At 36.6% G+C, this 24,853-nt stretch overlaps 1 protein-coding gene across 2 annotated transcripts; it reads left to right on the top strand.

The window, feature by feature from the left end:
- Positions 1 to 17,605: 17,605 nt before the first annotated feature.
- On the top strand, positions 17,606 to 24,427 carry LOC110782879 (uncharacterized). 2 transcript variants are annotated; one of them, XM_021987121.2, is made up of 7 exons: positions 17,606 to 17,987; positions 18,293 to 18,423; positions 18,820 to 18,857; positions 18,953 to 19,566; positions 21,077 to 21,157; positions 22,137 to 22,199; positions 24,091 to 24,427. In XM_021987121.2, exons 1-7 carry the CDS (start codon positions 17,934 to 17,936, stop codon positions 24,145 to 24,147), a joined length of 1,038 nt encoding a protein of 345 aa, XP_021842813.1. In that variant the 5' UTR covers positions 17,606 to 17,933; the 3' UTR covers positions 24,148 to 24,427. The 2 variants fall into 2 exon arrangements, with proteins under 2 accessions (XP_021842813.1, XP_056682643.1); XM_056826665.1 differs by lacking the exon at positions 21,077 to 21,157 and having other exon boundaries at positions 17,654 to 17,987.
- Positions 24,428 to 24,853: the final 426 nt, after the last annotated feature.

A 24,853-nucleotide genomic window follows, 5' to 3' on the forward strand; every position in this document is an offset into this window, starting at 1 on the left:
TACTCTCCTTTGAAACTAATGAAGACAAAAAAGCGATGATCGAAAGTGAATGGCTTAACAGGTGGTTCATGGACATCCGAAATATCAATGAAGTAAGTGCATCAAAATGGAGAGAAGCAAAAGTCAAGATATACGGAGTGCCGTTGAGTGGCTGGAGTTATGACAATTTCTATAACATTGGTTGCATATTTGGCAGAATCATATCAGTTGAATACTCAAATTTTAACTGTGCACGAGTCACAATATTAACCGACTGCCTTTTCTCAATCAACTGCAAACTAGCAATTGAAATTGCAGAGCATAATCACATTGTCTGCGTCACGGAAGAATGCCAACACCCAGTGGTTGCAACGCAGCCATCACCTCCAACCACCATCTCCTCGGATGAAAATGACGACGCGTACAACCCACTACAGCCGAACCAAAGCCCACACAGTCCCCAAGAATCCCAAATCAAATCCTCTGAATCACCAGCCATAATTGCTACCACTGTAAATGCTTTCCCTTCCCAAAACAGAAGTATTGGGAACCAATATACAGCCCACTTGGAACCCTCTACCAAGTTAGTCAAATCCTCCCCCCTTCAGCCAATCAAACACACAATAGACACACCTCAACCAACAACCCAACTCTCGCCAGCCCAATCAAAATTAGGGCCAACCAAACTCCCTCAACCGAATCAGTCCACCCAAAAAGACCTCACCCGAAAAGAAACAACCTCGCCCATTTCAATATCCAACAAGTTTGGACCTCTCAACAGGTCCAGTAGAACCACACAGTCATCCTCCCTCTCATCTGGACCACTATTCCCCCCAGGATTCGAGGACAACATCCCTCACAATATCAAGAAATCCCACACAGCAAAAAGAGCCAAGAAAGCTCTCAAAAAAGCACATCGGCAACCAAAGACCTCTCATCCCAAACCTCCGCCATCAATAATAATACCCCTCCTAACCAGCCAAGCCAACCCCCACCCCACCACAATATCTGCTGCTGATGTGCTTGCCCTTGCAAACCAATTGGGGCTCAGATATGATGGGTCAACAAGCAATCTGCAGGGCCGAATTGAGGCAATCTTAAAGCGCCAAGCTGAAGATTGGCACGCTGCATAATACGATCAATTACCCTCTCATTTCTTAATTGGATAATAATGTTTGTTTTATCATGGAACATTCGTGGACTAGGGGCAAAAGTCAAGAGAAGTTCAATCCGCAGAATAAACAAACACTCCCCTTTCTTTGTGTTTATTCAGGAGACAAAAATAGAGAACTTCAATGCCAGATTGTTGAACTCAATTTGGAAAGAGGCAAAACTACAATGGGTCGCATCCCCATCTCATGGTAATTCTGGAGGTTTGCTGGCAATATGGGACACTAAATTCTTCTCTCTCAACCACTCATGTTGTGAGAAACACTGGATTGCACTATCCGGAGAAATCCAATCATTATCATTCAAATGTACTCTCATCAGTATCTATAACCCATGTACAACCATGGACAGAGCAGAAGTTTGGCGTGCCATAAAAGACTTCCAAAACTCCTCCAACCTGCCATGTTTCCTGATTGGAGATTTCAATGAAGTCCTTGACTGTGAGGATCGAGGCAGCCAACATATCTCCCCTAACGGTTCAAGTGACTTCAGGAACTTCCTGCAAGAGATGCAACTGCTAGAAATCCCTTCAGCAAATGGGAACTTTACATGGTTTAGAGGACAGTCAAAGAGCAAGCTTGATCGTCTGTTTGTGACGGCTCAATGGATTACAACCTTCCCTTCCCTGAAGGTCGTACTGCTTAGAAGAACAATATCAGATCATTGTCCACTCCTTGTCCACTCTCATAAAAAGAATTGGGGACCTAGACCCTTTCGTTTCCTCAACTGCTGGCTCTCCCACCCAGATTGTGCAAAAACCATTAAAGAGGCATGGGAAATATCTAGGAATTTGTCGATTGTGGATAAACTAAAAAATATTAAAACACAATTGAAGAGCTGGAATGCCTCTGAATTCGGCCAAATAGATGGAAAAATCAATGCCCTGGAAAACCGAATACATGAAATTGATCGAACTGCAGATGACAGACCTCTACAGGACACAGAAATACATGAACGGAAATCTGCTCAGTTGGAGTTATGGAGCTGGCTAAAAAGAAGGGAGTCCTACTGGGCCCAAAACTCTCGTGCAAAGTGGCTTAAGGAAGGGGATAAAAACACAAAATATTTCCATACAGTGGCAACACTGAGGAAGCGAAAAAATAGCATTGACAGAATTTCGTTTGGAAACAATACTATTGAAGATCCTATTGCCATCAAATCTGAAGCAGTAAATTTTTTTGAGAAGATATTTAAAGAAGAGCACCGTCAAAGGCCAGTCTTTCATGGGCTTAAATTTAATTCCCTGACCACCACACAAGCTGAACAATTGGTTGAGAAATTCTCGCTAGATGAAATTGATGATGCGGTGGCTTCATGTGATGGATCAAAATCCCCTGGACCCGACGGGTTTAACTTTAGATTCATCAAAAGCTCATGGGAGGTGATAAAAGCTGATGTGTACGAGCTAGTTCGAGAATTCTGGGAATCCTCACGTCTACCACGCGGCTGCAATACAGCGTTTATAGCCCTTATTCCAAAAAAAGCAAATGCGACTGACTTCAAAGATTACCGCCCTATTAGCATGGTAGGATGCGTGTACAAAATAATCTCTAAGATCCTTGCTCGCCGACTTCAAAGAGTCATGGATTCCCTTATAGGGACACAACAATCCTCATTCATTAAAGGAAGGCAAATCCTCGACGGAGCCCTAATAGCCAGTGAAATAATAGACTCATGCAAAAGGAATAAAACAAAAGCAACCATCTTAAAGCTCGATTTCCACAAGGCTTTCGATAGTATTTCATGGGGATACCTAGATTGGGTGCTTGAGCAAATGAACTTTCCCTCCCAGTGGAGACAATGGATCCGTTCTTGCATAATGACAGCCTCGGCATCAATTCTTATCAATGGTTCTCCGACACACGTATTCAAACTTCAAAGAGGGCTTCGCCAAGGCGACCCACTCTCCCCGTTTCTCTTCACTCTTGCGGTTGAACCATTGAATTTGCTGTTCCATAAAGCTATCTCACTTGATTTATGGCAGGGTATCGAAATTTGCAGGAACGGGCCGAAAGTATCACACTTACAATATGCAGATGATACTATAATGTTTCTCCCACCAGACTTGCACTCTCTGCTAAATGTCAAGAAGGCTCTCATATTATTCCAACTCTCCTCAGGGTTGCAAATAAACTTCCATAAGAGCTCAATCTATGGAATCAATGTAGACCCATCTTGGCTACAGGGTGCTGCCAACGCACTACTCTGTAAAATCGGGACCCTCCCGTTCATCTACTTAGGCCTCCCAATTGGTGGCAACCCTTCGAGGATTAAAACGTGGGATCCTATTATAGACCGAATGAACAAGAAACTGGCGACATGGAAAGGAAGCCTTCTCTCCCTTGGAGGTCGGGCAACTCTCATCAAAGCCTCACTCTCAAGTCTCCCTTTGTACTACATGTCTATCTTCTTGACTCCAAAGGGGGTTATTGATAAGCTACAAAGACTACAAAGGCGGTTTTTCTGGTCCGGGAATGTGGATAAAAACCGTCTTCCCCCGGCTGCGTGGCACCTAATTGAACTCCCCAAGAACCTAGGGGGTTTAAGTGTAGGAAATTTACAGCACAAAAACCTTGCTCTACTTGCAAAATGGATATGGAGATTCTTGACAGACAATCAACCCCTATGGCGGAAATTAGTCCAAGAGAAATACAAATATGGGCCACTCTTCTCCACCCTTGACCTTCGAATTCCCCCTCATGGTGGCCCATGGAAGAACATATGTGCAGCTTTACTTTCCAATCCACAAACAAAAGCACTTCTCATCTCCAGGATAAGAAAGAGAATTGGAAATGGGATGAACTCTCTCTTTTGGCACGACATTTGGCTAGGTGACGTACCCCTCAAGACAATCTGCCCCCGCCTGTTTCGATTAAGTAGTGCAAAAAATTCCATGGTAGCCTCCTTATGTTTCTGGGATGGGTTGAAATGGAACTGGACTCTTGAATGGAATCGTCTTCTTAGACCGCAGGATTCGCACGAACTAAATCGACTACATCAATTGCTTGAACCAGTATGTCTCTCCTTGAATTATAAAGATGAATTCATATGGACTCCACATAAGAAAGGTGTCTTTTCCGTCAAGTCCTTCAACACGGAACTAGCAAAGAACGACGTTCATGGTCCTCAAAGACTCATAATAGGGCTGTGGAGGAACCTAGTGCCGTACCGCATTGAAATTTTCTCATGGCTTGCCCTTCTTGGGAAGCTCAACACCAAAGACAAGCTAATACGGCTTGGTATCTTGGAACCATCCGATGGTCTATGCGCTCTCTGCAACGCTGCTTTAGAATCATGTGACCACATATTCCTTCATTGCCCTATGGCCCGGACTATGTGGGTCTGGTGGCTCAATATATGGGACCTCCAATGGTGCTCACCGAAATCGACTTTCGATGCTTTCCATCAGTGGCAGCCTCCAAGGAAGGGGATTTTTTTCAAGAAAGTGTGGGGTGCAAGCTTCCTCATAATAATATGGACCCTTTGGAGAGAACGAAATAGTAGATGCTTTGAAAACATTGCTTGCTCACAATCACAACTTCAGAACCTTGTGCTCATGAGATTGGGCTGGTGGATCAAGGGATGGGGTGATCCATTTCCCTATGGTCCAAGTGAGATAACAAGGAACCCCCTTTGTCTTGATTGGAAGCAGAGTATGCCAGCAAAATCAAAGGCAGGTCATTGCCGAGAAACCCCTGTATGGACAGCTCCCTCTCACTCATCTCTCAAATGGAACGTGGACGCTTCATTAAAGATCAAAGAATCAAAATCCGCCATTGGAGGAGTGCTCCGTAATCATAATGGAAAATTCTTGTGCCTCTTCTCAAGCCCAATACCATACATGGAAATAAATCACGAGGAGATACTAGCAATACATAGGGCAATCAAAATCTCTTCTACCCTTGACTGGTGCGCTCATAGTCACCTCATAGTGGAATCAGATTCGGCAAACGCAGTAAAATGGTGCAACGGTGAAAATGATGGTCCATGGAATCTCATGTTTATCATCAACTTCATCCGAAATGCAATGACACAAAGAAAGGGGATCGAAATAGTGTACAAAGGCCGTGAAACAAACGTGGTGGCAGACACAATGGCGAAACAAGGCCTCACTAGAAGGGATGAGTTCATCGCATGGCTCTAATGGGCTTCATCTATTAAAACAATGTAATTGTTGATGCCTCTGATTCAAGTCAGGCAGCCAAAGTAGCATACTAGTATTGCCTTGAACATCAATAAAATAGCACCAAATTATCAAAAAAAAAAAAAAAAAATTTGGTATTTACTACCTTAAAAATACACCACTTTTTGTATTTACTACCTTATGAAATTTTTATTTTAAATTACTACCTTAAAGTTCCAATTTTTTTTCATTTACTACCACTTTACAGTTTTCTCATTTTAAAACTGGGATATTTCTTTCGTTTCTTAACTGTTTAAAGTGATTCAAAGTTCATTATTTTCCTTTTTCTATAAGGATTTAATTGAGAACGACATTTCAAAATAATTCGTTTGGTGATTCATAAATATTTTAAAGTTTTAAAGATAATATTTAATATGTTTAACCTTTTACAAAATGTTAAAAGCAAGATCCCTATGGAATCGTTACACATAAACGAGAAGAATGGGCTTTGAATCACTTAAAATGATTAAGAAACGAATGAGATATCTCAATTTTAAAATGAGAAAACCGTAAAGTGGTAGTGATTGCAAAAAAAATCATACTTTAAGGTAGTAATTTATAATAAAAATTTCATAAGGTAGTAAATACAAAAGTGGTGTATTTTTAAGGTAGTAAATACCAAAAAATCCAATATTTTTTGATAATATTTTATTCAAATCGGTATTATAGTAATGAAAAATATATTAACTCGATATGTCGATCAAATTAGCATATTACACATATATAAAATGCATATTAGATAAATAAATTTAAATGAGTATGCTGAGATTTTTTATAATTATGCAGTAGTTTGGGATATTTAGTTAAATATTTTGTAAAAATAATTATCATAATCCGTGCGTGCACGGGATCTAATCTAGTCATTTAATAAGGCCAATGGGGTACTCCCCTTATTGTCATATTGGTTTTAAAGTAGAACCTCCTACGGTCTTGTTAAGTGGACTATCTCTCATGGTAACGGGCACGCCCCAGGCCTGTATTTAACAAAAACACATGTTCACTCAAGCATCAAAGCATTCGAGCATAACAAAGTTTTCTTTATTCAATTGCTTAGTTAGTGTCGACTCAAGCCAAAGATCGCCTTTAGACGAAATTTGACATAAACATTACTCGTATTAGATAATCCATAAATTAAAAGCTATTTTATACAACTAAGATTTTGTTTACTCTGCATTGAGACGTAATAATTATAGCACGTGCATGAGTGCCACAGTTGATGCTAGATGCTTTTACGACAAGAAAAGAAAGTCAAGCTAATTAACATCAAATGTAAAGCTCTCCTTTATTTTATTTTTCATTTTCCATGAATATAAAGCATGTATCTAGATGAATTTAACAAGATGTACCTGACTTTATATGTACAGATTACATAAATAATTAAAGGCCGGAATTATGTAAATAATCCGAATATTATACGGAGTATATTGTAAAATTAAAAACTCTTTAATAACTGAAAACGGATGAAGTATTACGTTATAACTTATACGTACTGTTATTGATCGATTCCTCGAGCAAGAAGAACAATGATCGAACAGTGTATTATGTATATACATGAACATCTGAAATACTGTTACAACACGGATATAACAAAAAATGAGATTCTCGGGAATAAATTTCGACCTAAACGACAATGTCAAATTAACTTTGTTGCAAAATTAAAGCTATGCATGATTTCCCTTATATCGAATCAAACATGAATTGATGTTACCAGATCTGCCTTTTCATTCATATTTATTTTTATTATATGGGATGACCAATTCAATATACGTTCGATCTGAACCCACCGATAATACTACGGTACAAAGTACTCTGTATATTTCAAATGTCAGTTTTGTTGTATAAGTGCAAATTAAACCACGAGGACAAGTTATCTAATCCCGAACTCCGCTCCATTAATTACCAGAGAGTTAGAGAGGATATATACTTCATCGGTTAATTTCTTAAAATATAACTAGCTTTTGAGCCTGTTCAAAGAACGGGCGGTTGTATATTGGTTGTTCAGATGTCTTTTGAAGTTTTAATTAATGAGTACTTGTGATTTTTGGTAACATATGAATTAAACAGAGGTGTAATTTTAAGGTTGGAAAAATATAAAAATTATAATGATGAATAAATATTGGATGTTAAAGTGGTGGAGTGGAATAGACTAATAAGTATAGTAGACTATTAATAACTTGATGTTGAATAAGGAAAATGGAGTGGAAGAGGCATTATAAGTTGTAAAACATAGAAACAATAAAAAAAAATTGAAAAAAAACAAAAACAAAATGATGGATTAAAGGAGAGATGCCACATGGCTAATAATAACCTATGGTAAAAATTATAATGATGAATAAATATTGAATGTTAAAGTGGTGGAGTGAAAAAAACTAATGAGTATAGTAGACTATTAATAACTTGATGTTGAATAAGAAAAATGGAGTGGAAGAGGCATTATAAGTTGTAAAACATAGAAACAATAAAGAAAAATTGAAAAAAAAAAATAAAAAAAAAAATGATCAATGAAAGGAGAGATGCCACATAACTTCTAATAATGAGATGCCACATGACTTCTAATAATCTATGGTTTTCCTTTTTAAATACTAGGTATAAATATGTACTCTGTATCATTTTAACAAAATACACTATTGACATATTGACTTTGACCAAAATTAAATCGAGGGATATATATATTGTGTACGATGAGAAATGAACCTGTGCATTAGAGCATCTCCAATGGTTGTAGCTAGGGACTAGCTTGAAATTTAAAAAAGTTTCAAGCTAATAGCTAGACCATTGGAGTGAAGATAATAAATTAGCTTGGCCAAGCAAATTAGCTTAAACAAGCTAAATTGCTTGACAACTAGCTCCCAAATTTGCCAAATAAATAATTGACAAGTGGAACAAGTAGGACCAATTTAAATAACAAGCTATTTGCTAACCATTGGAGCATAAATTAGCTAGACAATAAAATAGCTTGAAATCTTATGTGACATAACAAGCTAATTGTCAAACTAGCTTACCATTAGAGATGCTCTTAGGGAGGAACAAAACAATCAATAAAGCAAAGTCATTTCCTAATCAACGTAACTTTGACTGGTAAATTTTGGTGAACTTCCATAGCTTTGTCGGCACTATATTTTAACTTTGTTACATGCATGAGACATTTGACATAGAAGAGTTTTCCATAAAGAACAAAATGACACAATAAAAGTATAAAAATACCCAGTGTTTATATATGAACGTCTCGACTTGCGTACGAAATTTCAATATATATAATATATATAGCGAATTGAATGATATGTGTGTTTTTTATAAAAAAATCTTACGTAGTATATACTTAAGTGATGCAATAATATTGAAACACATGAAATATGTTTATTGGATAATGGGGATTCAAAGAATTTTTGTGTGTTTTCAACTGATCGAAACAGTAGTAACATATTGTTGCTATAGTTGATAGTGAGGTTGATAAGTTACTATATATGACAAGTGTATCTCTTAAATAAATACGGACGGAAAAGACAAGTGTATCTCTTAAATAAATACGGAGGGAGTACAAGTTAAGTTTTGGCCCCCCTATATATAATTTCTGGTTCCGCCCCTGGTCATAGCCTAAGAGTCTAGACCACGTGCCAGCATCATGCATGCATGACGGTGATGTTGATGCATGACATGTGGCGTGCCTTGATTTTGTGCATAAGCTTAATTTCGCTCAATTTAACCTGATTAATTAATTTATTGTGTTATATAGTGCCTTATCGTATTACGGCCCAGAACGGGGGAAGTGTTATTTGACGAATGACGACTCTACTAAAATCAAAGATGGAAAAGTTAGCATGTACTCGTAGTACTCCGTAGTGAGAATGACAAACGAGGCTTGGGTGTATTCCAAAAAGATAATTACTTTATCCGTTTCGAAAATATCGCACCATTTGTTTTTTACACTATTCACACTACGACTTTGGACATTTGTTGTGATTTATACGTAAGAAAATTTTAGTCATGTAAGGTCATGTTAGATTCGTATCGATATATATTATCTGAATATTATTTTTATATAATTTTTACTTGCACACGATTTGATATATTAAGAGTCAAACTAATGATTAGATGAGTAAAAGTCAACCATGTTGCAATATTTTCGGAACGGAGGAAGTATGTCCAATTTGCCCCATCTAATATCCAGGAGAGAGAAATATCGTACGGAGTACTAGGTAAGCTTATATAGTCACGCAATACTTAGTGATATTTTCCATTTTTATTTCTTTCTCTTTCTCAAAATATTCAAAACCCTTTCAACATTTATCATCATCAAATTTCCTGCACCAAACAATCATCATGTCTTCTTCCTTCTTCCTCATCTCATCATCATTACACCTTCCTTCTTACTTCTACTTTTGTCAACCCTCTTCCTCTTTTATTATCTCCTTCTTCCCTTCCTTCAAAAGTAGAAGGAAAAAAAAAAGAAAAAAGAAAAAAAAAAGTGTTTAAAAGTCATGGAGAAAATTAAAGCATGAGTAGATGTATCTATATATGTCCTTCTTATTGAAGAAGTCGAAGTCGAAGCCGAAGACGAGGACGACGATGAAGAAACCCTAGCTAGCTAGCTAGCTAATTAAGCTGACTAGCTAGCTATAAGTATATATCATTTCATGGTAAGCCCTAATTACGGCGCGCCGCTTAATTATTAGCTTGCTTGTTTGATTGATTATTGGTTTCTTCACTCATCTTTGAGAGCTAGTTAGATCCATCTCTTATGATTGATTGGGGAATTGAAGCATCACGGTCCGAATCGAAGATTCATTTTTATTTTCTTGCTTTTGTTATGTTATAGATCTAATATTTCCTACAAGCTAGAATATCATATATGGAGTAATATAGTATAGTGTAGTATATATAGTATAGTTCTATTTTGGGTTTGCTTCATTTTATTTTAATTTCTTTGAGATATTATATATATGAAGCATAATATAAGACAATTAATTAAATTAAACTAAATTTTGTATGATCCGTGCGTTTTGTTTAATTTCAAGTTGGTGTTGTTGTATTAATAGTGTACTACGTAGGTTAGTTGGTGTATTAATGGATTTAATTACTACATTGGGTGCAAGGTTGTAGGAAGCATGCAGATTGAATTTGATTACTATATTTATGAAAGATTTGACAATGACAATAAATATTTATTCTCCCAAACAAGGAAATTCCTCTTGTACTTTGGAGTAGATGCATTTCTAATTTTGTGAAATTATGAAATAACAGTAAGTACTTCATATATTTTTTAATCAGTAAATTAAATACGCATTTGAAGGGGAACCTAAGCTCCTTTTTTCTTACCTTTATAAAAAAAAAAAAAAAAAAATACGCAATCTAAGGCCGGATTATACGTAGTATGAATTTATACCATGAGATTAATCTAAAACGCCATCTTATATTCGATCATCCCCTTTCATACAAAGTATATACATGCATTATTCACAAAATCACAACAGTTGATTTAAGAAATAGATTGTTAATAATTACTCCGTGTTCTTTTGAGAAAAAATAAGGATTTCGAATTTGATTGACTGTGGTTTGATTGATTCTATACCATCAAAATTGCTTTTCATACTTCTTATAACATATTATTGATATTAAATAACATCATGTAGTAGTATGTGAGTATATGTCATATCCATCAAATTAAGTACGTAAAGCTAGGAAAAAGAAAAGGAGATTGAAAAAAGGACAAATTAATTTCACATGAATCTAGTAGATTCCTTTTTTGTTGCACAAAAGCATAATGTTATTAGGATTTAGGATGTTTTTGTAGTACGGATGGGCAAGCTAGGTAATAAGTTGATGGCTAAAGTTCTATTGATCATTCAAATTCGAATCATGGGTGACAATATTTCAGGGAAGTTTCAAAAAAGATGACTTTTTTAGAAGTAAAATGTTTCTCTTTTCATGCATTATATTTCTAGGTAATTGATCTTGGTCTTGGACGACTGATGGGATAACTCACTTTGTGTATTCATAATTGTCTGTTACTTTAGCCCTTTTGCCTCCTTTGCACTTCTTTGAAAAACTACCCGGCCCGAACGGCCCTCACTCTTTATCTAGGTCGTCCAAAGTAATCTGTTGAATTTGTGAATTGAAGAGGAAAGAAGAAAGCAAGAACAGAGAAGGGAAGCCATTGACGAGCTTGGAGCTCGTGGCTTAGAGAGAGAGAGAGTGAGAGTCTACATTTTATTAATTGTGTAATTGAAATGTAAAATAGTACAAACTACTGTATTTATACTAGGTAGTTACAAGTTAGTTACAAGCTAGTTATAACCTGATGTTCTATACTCCAATACCCCCCCTCAAACTGGAGATGGTGATAAACATCTTCAGTTTGAAAGCTTCAAAACAGACTCTTCATTAACTCTGCACCAAGAACTCCTCATGAACAAGCATAGATGCAGGCCACTTTTGTTGCTGTTGTACCAACTGCTCATATCAATCTACAACTTCCAATATTGCCTTGAAGAAATGAGCCTCAATGGGTCTCATCAAAAGAATGATCACAATGGATCAATGAAAACTGACCTCTTTGGGTCACAAAACTGACCTCTTTGGGTCTCAAAACTGACCTCTTTGGGTCTCAAAATTGACCTGCTTTTACAGGTTCTGATTCTCCAGATCTGTTGCTGGGAAAAATGAACAAAATTGACCTGATTATACAGGTACTGAACTCCAAATCTGTTGCAGGAAAGAAATGTTGAATCGTGCCAACATTCAAAAGAAAAGGAAAACATCAACCCAAAACAATGGCAACAAAACATGCCAACAATCAACAACCAAGCTTCATTTTCTGCAATACTAGTGCTGAATTCCTATATTGCTCACACCATTCTCCAGGAGCAACTGTAAGCTTTTAAACCCTCAAAATCCACAATTCCAAAACTGAATCAAATCTGATAACGCAAATGCAGCCTGGGATCATGTTTACACGGTCCTAACTGGTTAACAGACTCTGAGGCTGGGTTTTATGGTAAAGAAGCTCCAAAAGATTTCAACTCCTAACTACATTCCCAGAAAAGAATCCCAATATTTATGTAACTCTATTTGGTTTAAAATGGTCACTGCACCAAAACCTTTTCTAACACATTCATCAAAGAAAATGAACTCAAATCTCTCGAATCCATCTGAAGGTCGAAACAATTTCATAAAAAAAAAACTCAGTCTAGTTCTCACATAAGAACCATCAACAATAAAAATGTAATTGGACAGAAGAATTTTGGAATTAAACCCCAGCTTTTCTGTCAAAACCTTCAAGAAACGTCTTCAGTAAACCCAAGAACTACCCAGATCAAACATTAACCAAGAATTACTCACAAACACCAGAAATTCAAGTGAAGAAAAGAAATAAGGATCAAAAGAAATCTCAGAATTGCATAATTCGTCGCTCCACCAAATTGATTGAACAAGAATCATTCTAACAATTCTCAAATTCACAAAACATCATCGGCAGCAACAACAATTACCCAACAACAACTCAAATTGCGGCGATAAACTGAGATGATTCCAAAAAAAAAAATGACGAACCAGCATCAATAATTTCGGAAAGAGAGAGAGGGGTTTTAAGTATTACCAATCACATCATCGACAGAGGAAGCCAAGAAATCAGACCACAATCCCCAGTAAAAATGAGAGCAGCGAATACGGAAACAAACTCAAGACCACCGAGGAACACGGAGACGCAAATTGCTTCAAGAATCTATCAGCAATGCCAGATTCTTGTAAATCCTTCAAGAACCCTAGAATTTGGGGAATCCAGAATCAACAATTATTTGATTCAAGATTCGAAATGAACAATCATTGAATGGAATCAGAAGAAATCAGGGTAAATTGAATCCCTAATTCGTCGAATTTTGACCGAATTCGAGAAAATTTGGGGGGAAAAAAAAAAATTTGATGGGTTGAATTGAACGAAAATTTTGTGCGGAAGTGAAGAGCAAGGATCGTCCCGCTCTGATACCATGTTGAATTTGTGAATTGAAGAGGAAAGAAGAAAGCAAGAACAGAGAAGGGAAGCCATTGACGAGCTTGGAGCTCGTGGCTTAGAGAGAGAGAGAGTGAGAGTCTACATTTTATTAATTGTGTAATTGAAATGTAAAATAGTACAAACTACTGTATTTATACTAGGTAGTTACAAGTTAGTTACAAGCTAGTTATAACCTGATGTTCTATACTCCAATATAATCATATCTGAGAGTGAATTCAAGAGTCTACGTATTACGTACAAATCCTTCCTTATTATGTACTAAATACGTGGAGTACCTAAAAATCATCAAAAATTGAGAGTGGATTCAGCCACTACAAGAAATTGTATTATTAACGACGGAAAATCCCGTCGTTAAAGGTCAATAATCGTTGTTAATGTCGGGATTTCCTGTCGCGAACCCGTCATAAAAAGGGGTCGTCGTTAATGAAAAATTTTGTCGTTAATCCGTCGTAAAAGACATTTGCGACGGTTGTTCCCGTCTTTGTTTGGTTGTTATTCCCGTCGTAAAAGGCTTTTGCGACGGGATTTTTGACCTGTCGTAATTAGGTTGTCATTAAAGATACAAATTCTTGTAGCCCTCTCTTTAGTTACGTTCGTTGCTCAGAGTATATAGCCAAGCTAGCTAGATATAGTGCAACTTTGTTCCGGTGATCAGGTGATGAAAGCTAGCTTCTTTTAGTTTGAGCACGTGAAAAATAGGAAATCAATCGAAGCTAAGGATTGTGTTTAATTTGTGATTGCATTTGCATATATAGGGGTGAGGACGTGAGGTGATAGTGTACTACAGTGAGCTAGCATGCAAGCATTTGTCAACAAAGATCAAACTAGCTAAAATGAATTATTTGTATATTTTTCTTTGAATCAAAAAGAGGTATTCCTTCATCAAAACTACGATTGTTAATTGGGAAAATCTTACACTGTGGGATGTCTCTCGCTCGCTCATGTCGTTTGAATAGCAGCGATTTCGAAGATACGGTCTAACGATTTATTGTACCCCGATGATAATTTTCATCTGATTCATCTAAGTCAATTTGAAAAAAAAATGAAACCATTGCGATCTCATATAATTATTTATCAACGAACCAACTTCAGGATGATACTCACCAAAAATATACGGAGTGCTAATTAAACCCCAAAATACTCAATTAATTAATCCCACCATATGAGAACTTACTATACTCAAACAATGTAGTTTTATTGACTCTAAAACATCAATTATTAAAACAAAAGGGTCGACCTAAAAAACATTTGATATTTATAAACCTAGGTCGGTTTTTATATTGTTGTATACTCCGTCTTTGGCTAGTGGCTACTATCGTACATACAACTGGTAGTGGTTGTTAATCATGTGCGTTTTATTGTTCTCTTTGCACCTGATAAAAAGAACAAGTACATAATGTCGATTCTACATGTACTTAATTACTCCATCCGCCCCTTATTTTTTTATTGCATTTTCTGGGTCCTATGAATTCTCGTTAACCTATACTTCGCAAAAAATAATGTAGTTACGTGAGGTATTGTAAAACTCGGTTCAATGTATAGGTTTTTGGAAAAACACGACAACTTAGACACGCTAAATTGAGTAAAATTAGACTAAGACACGACTGCACGACCCAACCTGGCCGAGCCTAACCCTATTTTGGAATTTTTGGCACGGCCTCGGACCGATGCAAGTGGGCTTTACGTGGACCAAGCATGTTCAAGTCCTCAACCCGTGTGCTCGACTAATAGCCTAACCCGACCAGGCCTACAACCATATTTAAAACCTCCCAATGAGTCTAACATGTACAGGCCCAATGCCAGACTCACTACAAGAATTTGTATCTTTAATGACAACCTAATAATGACGGGTCAAAAATCCCGTTACAAAAGGCTTTTGCGACGAGATCACGAGACTAACCAAATAAAGATGGGAACACCCATCGCAAATATGTTTTACAACGGATTAACGACGAATTTGTTCATTAACAACGGCCACCTTTTATAACGGGTCCGCGACAGAAAATCATACCGTTAAACAAAGATTATTAACTTTTAATGACGAAATTTCCTATCATTTATAATACAATTTATTGCAGTGTCCTTATCTATACAACATTTAACAAAAAAAAAAAAACGATCATACGGAGGACCCAAATGACTTTAATTTACTGTAAGAGACAAAGTAGCTTAATTCTTGACTTTATCTGCAAAGGCAACGAAAGTGTCGATAGGTACCACAGGAATTTCAGTGCATCACTTGAATCTCTCATTACATATAGGCTTGTGTATGATATACTCCGTACTCCGTAGTCGATATGGGCTTGTGTATATACTCTGTACTCCGTAGATTTAATTTTTCATAGCCCAATTTATCTTCTCTATTACATACTCCCTCCGTCCCGAAATACTCGACCTGGTTTGACCGGCACAGAGTTTAAGGGATTTAAATTGACTTATTTAATTTAATAGATAGTAGTTGATAGTGGGGTATTATTTTAATGTAGTTAGTGGGAGGTGGGTTAAGAGGTGGGGTTGGTGGAGAGTAGGGGTTGAATTTTTAATTATTTTTTGTATGGAGTAGGGGGTAGGTGGGTTAATATGAGTGGAGTGAGAAATAATATAATATTGTTAGAATATTTCCATTTTTAGAAACAGGTCAAGTATTAAGGGACGACCCGATAAGGAAAACAAGTCAAGTATTCCGGGACGGAGGGAGTAAGCTAAGAAGGGAGGGTTATTTTCGTAATCACGCTTTTGGTGTCCCCATATAAAATACTAAAATACCCTTCGTATTTCACACTTACCTATTGTTGTAAATCTGATTATTTATTATTTTAAAAAACTGATTAATTAGTTTTTTTTCCGGAAAATAATTACCTATATTAGCTATATAATCTTTGATTTTATTATATAAATCAATCACGGCAAATAATAACCTATGTTAGCTATATAAAATCTTTGATTTTATTATGTAAATCAATCACGGCAAATAATCCCCCAACATTCCAAAATAAACAGAAAATGTAATACTCAAACTATCTTCTAAACCAACTCGATGTTATTAGTTGAGCTGTTAAATTGAGTCTGCGTTGTATCACACAATAATTATACAGGGTTAATATGTCTACGCAGATTAAATGTGTAAAAAGGTTATTGTGATTACTTTGCTTATTATTGGATTGCTATCGGATTGATTAATACTCAAATTGCCTTGCTAAACCATCTCGGTGTTATAGGACTGCATCAATGTCTTTTTTTTCCCCCTAAATAATAAAATGGATTCATTAATTAAAACAGTGTGTCTCATGTGTGACCAGTCACACCATCAACTTGATGGTGTGACGCGCGCAGCTAATATGAAAAAAGTTAATGACGGGTGTTACTTGACTTTCTATGTTGGTGTTACTTATACAGTTATACAGTTATACATTTTATTCGCTGTTACTTTTCTTGTTTTAGTACAGTTTCTTGAATTTCATGTTAGAGGTTCCTTGTGTAGACTGATGTTACTTGATTTTATATGCTCATGTTACTTGATTTTCTATGCTCATGTTACTTGATTTTCTATGCCGGTGTTACTTATACATTGTATTCGTTGTTACTTTTCTTGTTTTATTGCAGTTTCATGTTAGAGGTTACTTGTATATAGACCGTGTTACTTGATTTTCTATGATAATGTTACGTATACGTTGTATTCGCGGTTATTTTCTGGTTTTACTACAATTTCTTGTTCGAGGTTCCTTATATATATAGACTAGTGTTACTTGACTCTTTTTGTCGATGTTACTTTTAGTTATTGTAGTTTCTTCAATTTCATGTTAGAGGTTCCTTGTATAGACGGGTATTACTTGACTTTCTTTGCTGGTGTTATTTATGCATTATATCATTTGTTACTTTTCTTGTTTTATTGCATTTTCTTCAATTTCAGGTTACAAGTTTTTTGTATATACTGATGTTACTTTATTTTCTGGGCTTTAAACATATTGGGCTTATTTATAAGTGTGAACATACCACACTATCAAGTTAATGGTGTGGCTAGTCGCATTTAAGATTTGAGGTAATTAAAAAAAGTCATACATCTTTTCCAAACAAATTCCTTTCCCTCAAGAAAACCTCAATTCCTTTCCCTCAAGAAAAAAACAAAACCTTACCTCAAAAAAAGAAAAAAGAAAAAAACAAAACCTCAATGCCCGGTTCAGTCCAAAATCAAAGTTGTAAAGTCCATACGTTAATTAATATCATGGGCCTACATAGAATTTCACGAAGGCCCATCACATTACCTTCTCTCCCACTAAGGGCCCAAGGCCCCAAGGTCCCCAACTCTCCCCCCCACCCTCTCTCTCTCTCAACATTTTGCTTCCCACCTTTAAACTCTTTCAGAAAAGCTGCAAAATATAAACCCTAATTTCCGAAATCAAACCCCATTTTTAATATCTTTCATGTTTCTGCCAAATCAATCACCTTCTTCATTCTTCTCGTTCCTTGTTGTTCGAAATTTTAATGTTCAATTCATTATTTAAATATTCTGTTTCGCCAGCTATTGAATCACAAAAAAAAATATTAGTGCTAATTTTTTCGGAGTTTTTGGGAGTTTGTCTTTGAGAATCTCCAATGTCGGAAAGTACAAGGTCTGGTTTTACCGTTACCCTTGGGCGCGGTGGTCGGGTACATTTTCTTCGAACTCCTAACCCCCCCCCCCCCCCCCCCCCTATTTTTTAGGGTTTTAGTGATTGTTGATTTTCCCATTGTTTTAAGTTGTGAGCATGATGATTATGTCTGGAAATGAGTAGTTTCGAAGTGGAAAAAATGAAAATTTAAAGATATGGGGAAAATGATTATCTGGGCAACTATTTAAAATGGTTTAATAATTGGGAAATGCTTGTCGTCAGAAATAATGTTGGATATTTGGTGTTTACAGATTTGTTAGTAGGCGTTTTATTGTTTTGATTAATGAGTATGAGTTAATGTAGGTGGTGAAGAAGGCAGGTGGTTTACCAGAGGAGGGGTTTCATAATGATCGAGTGATGACAAGAAGTAAACGCTCGATCAGAGATAGACTAGGTGGAAATTCTGATGATAGACATCACCCGTACAGCAAGCGGTGCGTTACCTTACCCCTGATCTCAGTAGATGTATTTGAGCTCACTATTTTTGGTTTAGGCTCTTTGAGCTCACTATTGTTGGTTTAGGCTCTATACATAATTACATATATAACTAGTAATGTTAGTTGATAGCTATTGCATCGAAATTTCATCCTGAATTCAATATGAACTTTGCTGCTTCCGCTGTTCAGCTTTTAGAATCAACCTACCCCTTTGAATTTCTATTGTTTAGTTCAATATTTGATTTCTCGAACATGCATATATTACATATAATCTACCCCATTGGGGTTCATAGTAAATTCTATTTCCACTAGTATTAAGTAGTATAGTCATCTGATTTACTAAGGTCTTCGTTCCTGGGTTGGCAGTTAATATCCTATGTTTATCATTCTCAGGCAACGTGGGGAGGGTTTTGGCACGAGTAGCGTAAATGGTAATGAGCTTTTCTGAGCATTACAGTGTTCTACTTTTCTACATTTCAGAGCTTATTGTCCTGTTTCTGACCATGTTGCCTTTGGAACACAAAAGATATGCATCTACGTAAGGACGATCTTCGATTTAAGTTGATGCAAAAAAATACAAGCCGGCAATCTCAGAACAGTGATTCACATGGTAACATTGATCTCCGAGATAAACTTTCGAGTAGGACCTCTCGGCAGTCAGTAGATAATAAGGCCATCCGTCCTCCTGAATCTGCTGTTACTACACGACACCCTTTGGTTGAACCAAGGAATACTGGGTTACCTAGGTACCCCATTCTCGAACCCAGGGATGCCAGCATATTAGGGAGATATCCTTCCTCGAGAAACCCTAGTGAGTTGTCTGTGGTTAACCCTGGCCGAGCTTATTCTTCCTGGACTTTGGACAATTTGAGACGAAGGTCTCCAGAGAAGCTTTATCACTCTTCTGCTTGTAGGGTGCTCTCTCCTGAAAGAAGTAGGGAAGATTTGCAGAGAAGGCCAATCAGGGGGCCATATGATGATGGGAGAAGTTCATGTATGAGAGTTAGTCCACCAAGACCTGTCACTTCTTCATCCTTTGTGATAAAATCTTCTCTATCTGCTGCTCCTGTAAAGTCTTCTGTACCACTTCCTCCACATTATGCTCAAGCAAGTGGAATTATTCACAAGATCCCATCCACGGTATGAGTTCCATTCTTTTGTACCTTTATAATAAAAATGTCATTATGAATTTGGCAGCGAGGAGCTTGCAATTTTTGTATATATGCTTCCATTCTTACAGTCAAACTGACGGGATATTCATTAAAGTTATGGGGGTGTTTGGTTAGGAGAGGTTTGAGGGAAAAAGAGCTTTTTGGAGTGAGTTAGAGGTTTGACCATTAGAAAAAGCTAATTGGGAGTGTTTGGTTAGGAGAGGATTGAAAGAGAGTTTTGGAGTGAAAAAGCTAATTTTGAAAAAACTCAATATAGTAGCTTTTTGCAATTAGAGGTTTGTGAAAGTGGATGAAAATGATTATTTTGTCCTACTATTGCCTATAATTACAACAACTATTAACCTTGTTACCCTACATATTTTTCTCCTAAACACATTACTCACACCTTTTTTTTCATTTCACCCTATTTACTAGATTCGTTTTTTGTTGTAATAAATTTTATATTAGTACTTTGAACCAATTGAACTATATTGTAATAATGCTTAAAATATCATTAGTAATATTTCTCTATTGAAAAATATATATTATTGAATATTTTAAATTAAGAATATCTTTTTTTTTCAAAAAATAAAATTATTTTATCTAGTCAATGTTTATTAGAAAAATATAAAGAGAAAAAAAAATTAACACGATAAACTATTTGTCTAATATTAATAAGAAACAAAGTATGTCATGTCCTTAATGGTCATTTTACATATTAAACAGCTAACAGCTATCATCTAATTCACCAAACACTGCAAACAGCTAATCGCTAACAGCTAGTCAAACCAGTTATCAGCTAACAACTCCTAACCAAACAGGGCCTATATTTTGGTTAATGTTATTAATATTTCTGTAGAAATGTTATAAAATGCAAGTAAGGAAGTTCCTATGACACCTGTACGAGTCTTTGGTGTTAATTTTGTTATGCAAATGTAGATATTGTTACTCTCTCTTGACCCATGATGTAACTAAATGGTCATGGTTTTTCAATTAGTAGGTCACCAGTTGAAGCTTTGTCATTTTTCAATAACTATTAATGATGGTTAGCTCATAACTTGTGTAAATAAGGTTGCCGTTGATCTAGGGAGTGAAATGCATGCTACTTTTGACTTAATATTTTCATGTTAAAACTTAATAACACTCGTGTTCGGCAACCAAAGTTATGAGCCTTTTTTATGAGTGCAGAGCTAATATTAAGTTAGCCTTTTGTTTTGGGCACATAGTACTCATTTTTCTGGTGTCTCATTTTTTTATTAGCATGAGGCTTATAACGAGTTAGACCTGTTTGTTATCACTGGGATGAATTTATAAATATACTTGATGGCTGGCTGCTTTTTTTTTCTCCTTTCTGACACTGTACCTACCACTGACCAAAGATTTAGGCTACCTGAGTACCCACTATGTGGTAATACTACTTTCAGAAGTTGGTGATGTGTGATTCAACTTATGGACTGTGTTGTCCTTACTCCGGTTATTGACCATCATAACCTTTGCAGGTTGATGAATATCCCTCTGTCGAAAGCTTCTTGCAGTCTCTAGGGTTGGACAAGTACGCCATTTTTTTCAAGGCTGAGGAGGTCTGTATTCCTCATATTTGGCTGCTTTGTCACTCCAGTCTTTTTCAAGAATACGGGATAGTTGTAGTATAGAAGTTTATTTTGCTTCAGACTAGCAGATTCTATACTTGTTTAGGAAAATGATTGTGCTTCTGTAAGTAAGCTTAAAACCTGGCAACTACTACTCTGACATGAAACAATTCCTTTGTCTTCCTCCTTTTTTATTCAGAGTTTTCAATATTACGTATGTTTTCTTTCACCTCATGGGTTATAGGGTGGTTTAGATGCATCTATGAAGCAATATTACCAAGACTTTTCATATCTTTTGGCCATTTATGCTTTGATACAAACTCATAATACTGTTAGCCTTTCGTACACAAAAGCGAGAAGATATTACGTCATTCTATGTTAATGGTACAGAATTTTTAGAAAGGGCGGAATACTTCCATGCTAGCCATTGAGTTATTATAAACCATTAAAACATTTTTCTTCTCAGCATCCTTAGTACCCGTAAGAATTTGCAGCATCTGGAAAAAATAGCTTTTTACAAGGGCTGGTTGTAGGTAATCTAGCTTATAAAAATCCACCCCCCCCCCCCCCCCCCCCCCCACCCCACCCCCAAGTGCAGAGAGTCTGTTGAAATAAAAATATACAGCTACCTAGTATATTTTAATATGGCAAGTGAATTGAAAATGCGTGATGGAGAAAGCATTATATCCCTTGGGTAGTTATGTACCAAAAACCCTTGCGACCTTAGTGTTTGACACCATTCCTTTTACTTGGATTACATATGTATCTATCAGTTTCAAACAGAAGCATAAATTACATAACTCTGCATATGTATTGAATCCTCTTTTCTGTGTCTGAGTAAGAATGTATCTTTTTGTGCTACTTTGACATTGGTATTACAGAGGATCTCAATCTTATGTGCTCAATCTTCTTCTAACCTGGATTTCTCATGGTGTTTGTGTTTGTGTTTGTTCTTAATTGTTCCTCGCAGATTGACAAGAATGCTTTGAAGCAATTAGGTGACACTGACTTGAAAGAGTTGGGCATACCGATGGTAATTTGCAAAGCTCCCTGTATTTTGTATTTTTCCCCCTTTGCTGTTGTCCGTAGATTTCTTAAAAAGATCCTCACTTATCACCATCACATTAATGTCAATTGTCTCATAGATTTCTTTTGCAAGTTGCTGATCTTTCAGTTACAATATACTAAAGAACAACAATGAATTGTGGAATCTTTTGTGTCGGATGATATTTATCAATTGCATAGTTCCGTGTATGCACCAGTAAAATCTTCTTCTGCCATGCTACCTAATTTGTGCCTTTGAAGACCTGTCGTTATTTTCCTTCTTTTATGGTTTTTGTGTATGATGGTTTCTGGTATTTATTGAGTTTTAAAATGAAGTATTTTCCCCGTCACTCATAGTCCATGAATTACGAGCTACTCCCTCAGTCCCACATATCAGGTATATATTGGCAAATGGAACCGAGATTAAGGAGGGAGAAAAAAGTATGCCCTATAACTTCGAGAAAAGGTGGAGTGGAAAATCTTACACGGAAGGGAATGTATGTATTAGTACGGCCAACCGTTTTTGGTAAATAAATACGTTAGTTTTGGGTACTGGTTTTGCATGTGGACTTCAAGTCGATGTAGTCATCTTATTTTCGTACTCAGGGTTTTGCATCAACTCTGGGACCTGGAAATACTTGAATCCCTCGTATATACTACTATTCTTCCTTTTCTTTTGGTTTTGTTTAACGTCTTGTCCCTGTTAAATTCATAACCGCTTTCTGTGAAGGAATTGGGAAAGCTGGTCTTTCCATGAGGGCATGCTTGGATTGGGGGGGGGGGGGGGGGTAATGGTATCAAGGGGGTAATAAACTAAAAAAATAAGGTAATTGAACGTGGTGGTGAGGGAATGAAGTGGTGGCAAAGAGAGTAAGCTAGTGTTAGTAAGAAGAAAAGAAAAGGAAAGGGGAAATAGTTACCCTCATTATAGGGGTAATGGTTACCCATCATACCACTAGGGTGATTATTACCCTCATTTAAGGGGTAATATCTTCCCCTTCCTCCCTTTTCCTCACAACACCACCACTTTTCATTATTATACCACCAGACCACCCTCTTTGCAACCACCCCAATTCATCTTGATTTTCCTTGTATTAAGGTGGTTTGACTTTTATTACCCCCTTAATCCATTACACCCAATCCAAGCATGCCCTAAATGTGCAATTTTGGATCTGTTCTCCTCAGCTTTAACTTGCTTATATTTCTTTTGGCTGAATGAATGGAACTTCTTTTTGCTAAACTTTATATTTGTTGCAGTTTTGCTTAGATTTACTTATTATCTTTTAGTTGTACTTTACTTATTTCTGCGAAAATTCATTTAGTTTGCCGAACTTAACTTTTTATGCTGAGACTTTATTTTGATAAGTTGGGAAGTACAGACCCTAGTTGACTTGTTTCATAGTCTTAATTTTAGCAGTCACAAGACTCACACCAACATTTCAAAAGAATCTTGTGGACTGTTTATGGATGCTATGTCTGTAAAGAATGCATCCCTAATCAAATGGAAGCATAATTTTTCTTGATATTTTGATTTCCACCCTTGCTATATGAGTTGCCGATGTTGGGCAGAATGCATGTATTTTTGTTACTGGAGGCAAGTTAGCCCAGGTCTTTTGTATACTGTGTTTGGACAAGGACTTGAAGGAACAGAAAGGGAGGAAGAGTTACAGATCCATTTTCCGTCTTCTAGGCATGGGTGGGGTGAAGGGAAGGAACAAAACTGAAGCCATCTTATTTTGTTTGCCTTTAATGATTCCAAATTGTTTCCTTTATGCTCTTTATTATGGTCTCCTGGTTCTGAAAATGACAACAGCTATAGTAGACAATGAGCTTATTTCTTAGGCTTCACTTTGTGATTGATGGTGATCATTCTTTTGCAGGGGCCTAGAAAGAAGATTCTCCAATCTCTTGCGCCTCGTTCTAGACGGCTTCCATAACAGTACCGACAGTTTGAAAGAAAACCAGTTGCAAATTCTTGTTTGGCATGTATTCAACTGCAAGTTTCTCCACAATGGTACTCTTAGTCATTGTTACACCTTGGGTTGATCATATAGGCCCCTTACGCTGTTATCAAATTTATCTACTTCAACTGTTGATAAATCATGCATGTTGTGTGGGGAAGTTGAGTAGTTGATGTATGTATGATAATTGAAATTTTTTGCCATGATTTTGCAATTGAGCCTGGAAATTGAGAAGGCAAGGATTGTTTGACTTTTAGCTCTTAGTTTAGCATTGGTCATGATTCATCCATATGCATTAAGCTTTTGGTATAGGCTGATTATTCCATATGCATTGAGCTTTTGGTATAGGTTGATTATTCCATATGCATTAAGCATTTAAGCTTTGGTATAGGTTGATTGTTCTGGATATGTGGGTAGATGATGATTGCTACTCCCGTATTTTTTTGTCCAAGCCGGTCAAGCCATCTTCACTGTTTTGATAGTTGTGATGTGAGGCGACTTGAGCTCGAGTTCCCAAGCCCCAAACTCGACCTCGACTCTACTTGAAAACTCGTGAGCTATAAATTTTGACTTTAGTTTCACAAGCTTGAATATTTTAAACTCGACTTGCATCTCGACTTGAGCTAAGCTCACTAGAGTTATCTTTTTTACCGGATCGACTTAGCTTCCGAGTTGTGTTGTC

The sequence above is a fragment of the Spinacia oleracea genome, chromosome 1 (assembly GCF_020520425.1).
Source record: "Spinacia oleracea cultivar Varoflay chromosome 1, BTI_SOV_V1, whole genome shotgun sequence".
Taxonomy (NCBI): Eukaryota; Viridiplantae; Streptophyta; class Magnoliopsida; order Caryophyllales; family Amaranthaceae; genus Spinacia; species Spinacia oleracea.

Excerpts from the sequence above, each read along its gene's own strand:
- LOC110782879 (XM_021987121.2), top strand. The coding sequence starts at position 17,934 with ATGTCGGAAAGTACAAGGTCTGGTTTTACCGTTACCCTTGGGCGCGGT. Across the intron at positions 17,988-18,292 it reads CCCTTGGGCGCGGTGGTCGG|GTGGTGAAGAAGGCAGGTGG; the intron begins GTACATTTTCTT and ends GAGTTAATGTAG. Across the intron at positions 19,567-21,076 it reads TTCACAAGATCCCATCCACG|GTTGATGAATATCCCTCTGT; the intron begins GTATGAGTTCCA and ends TAACCTTTGCAG.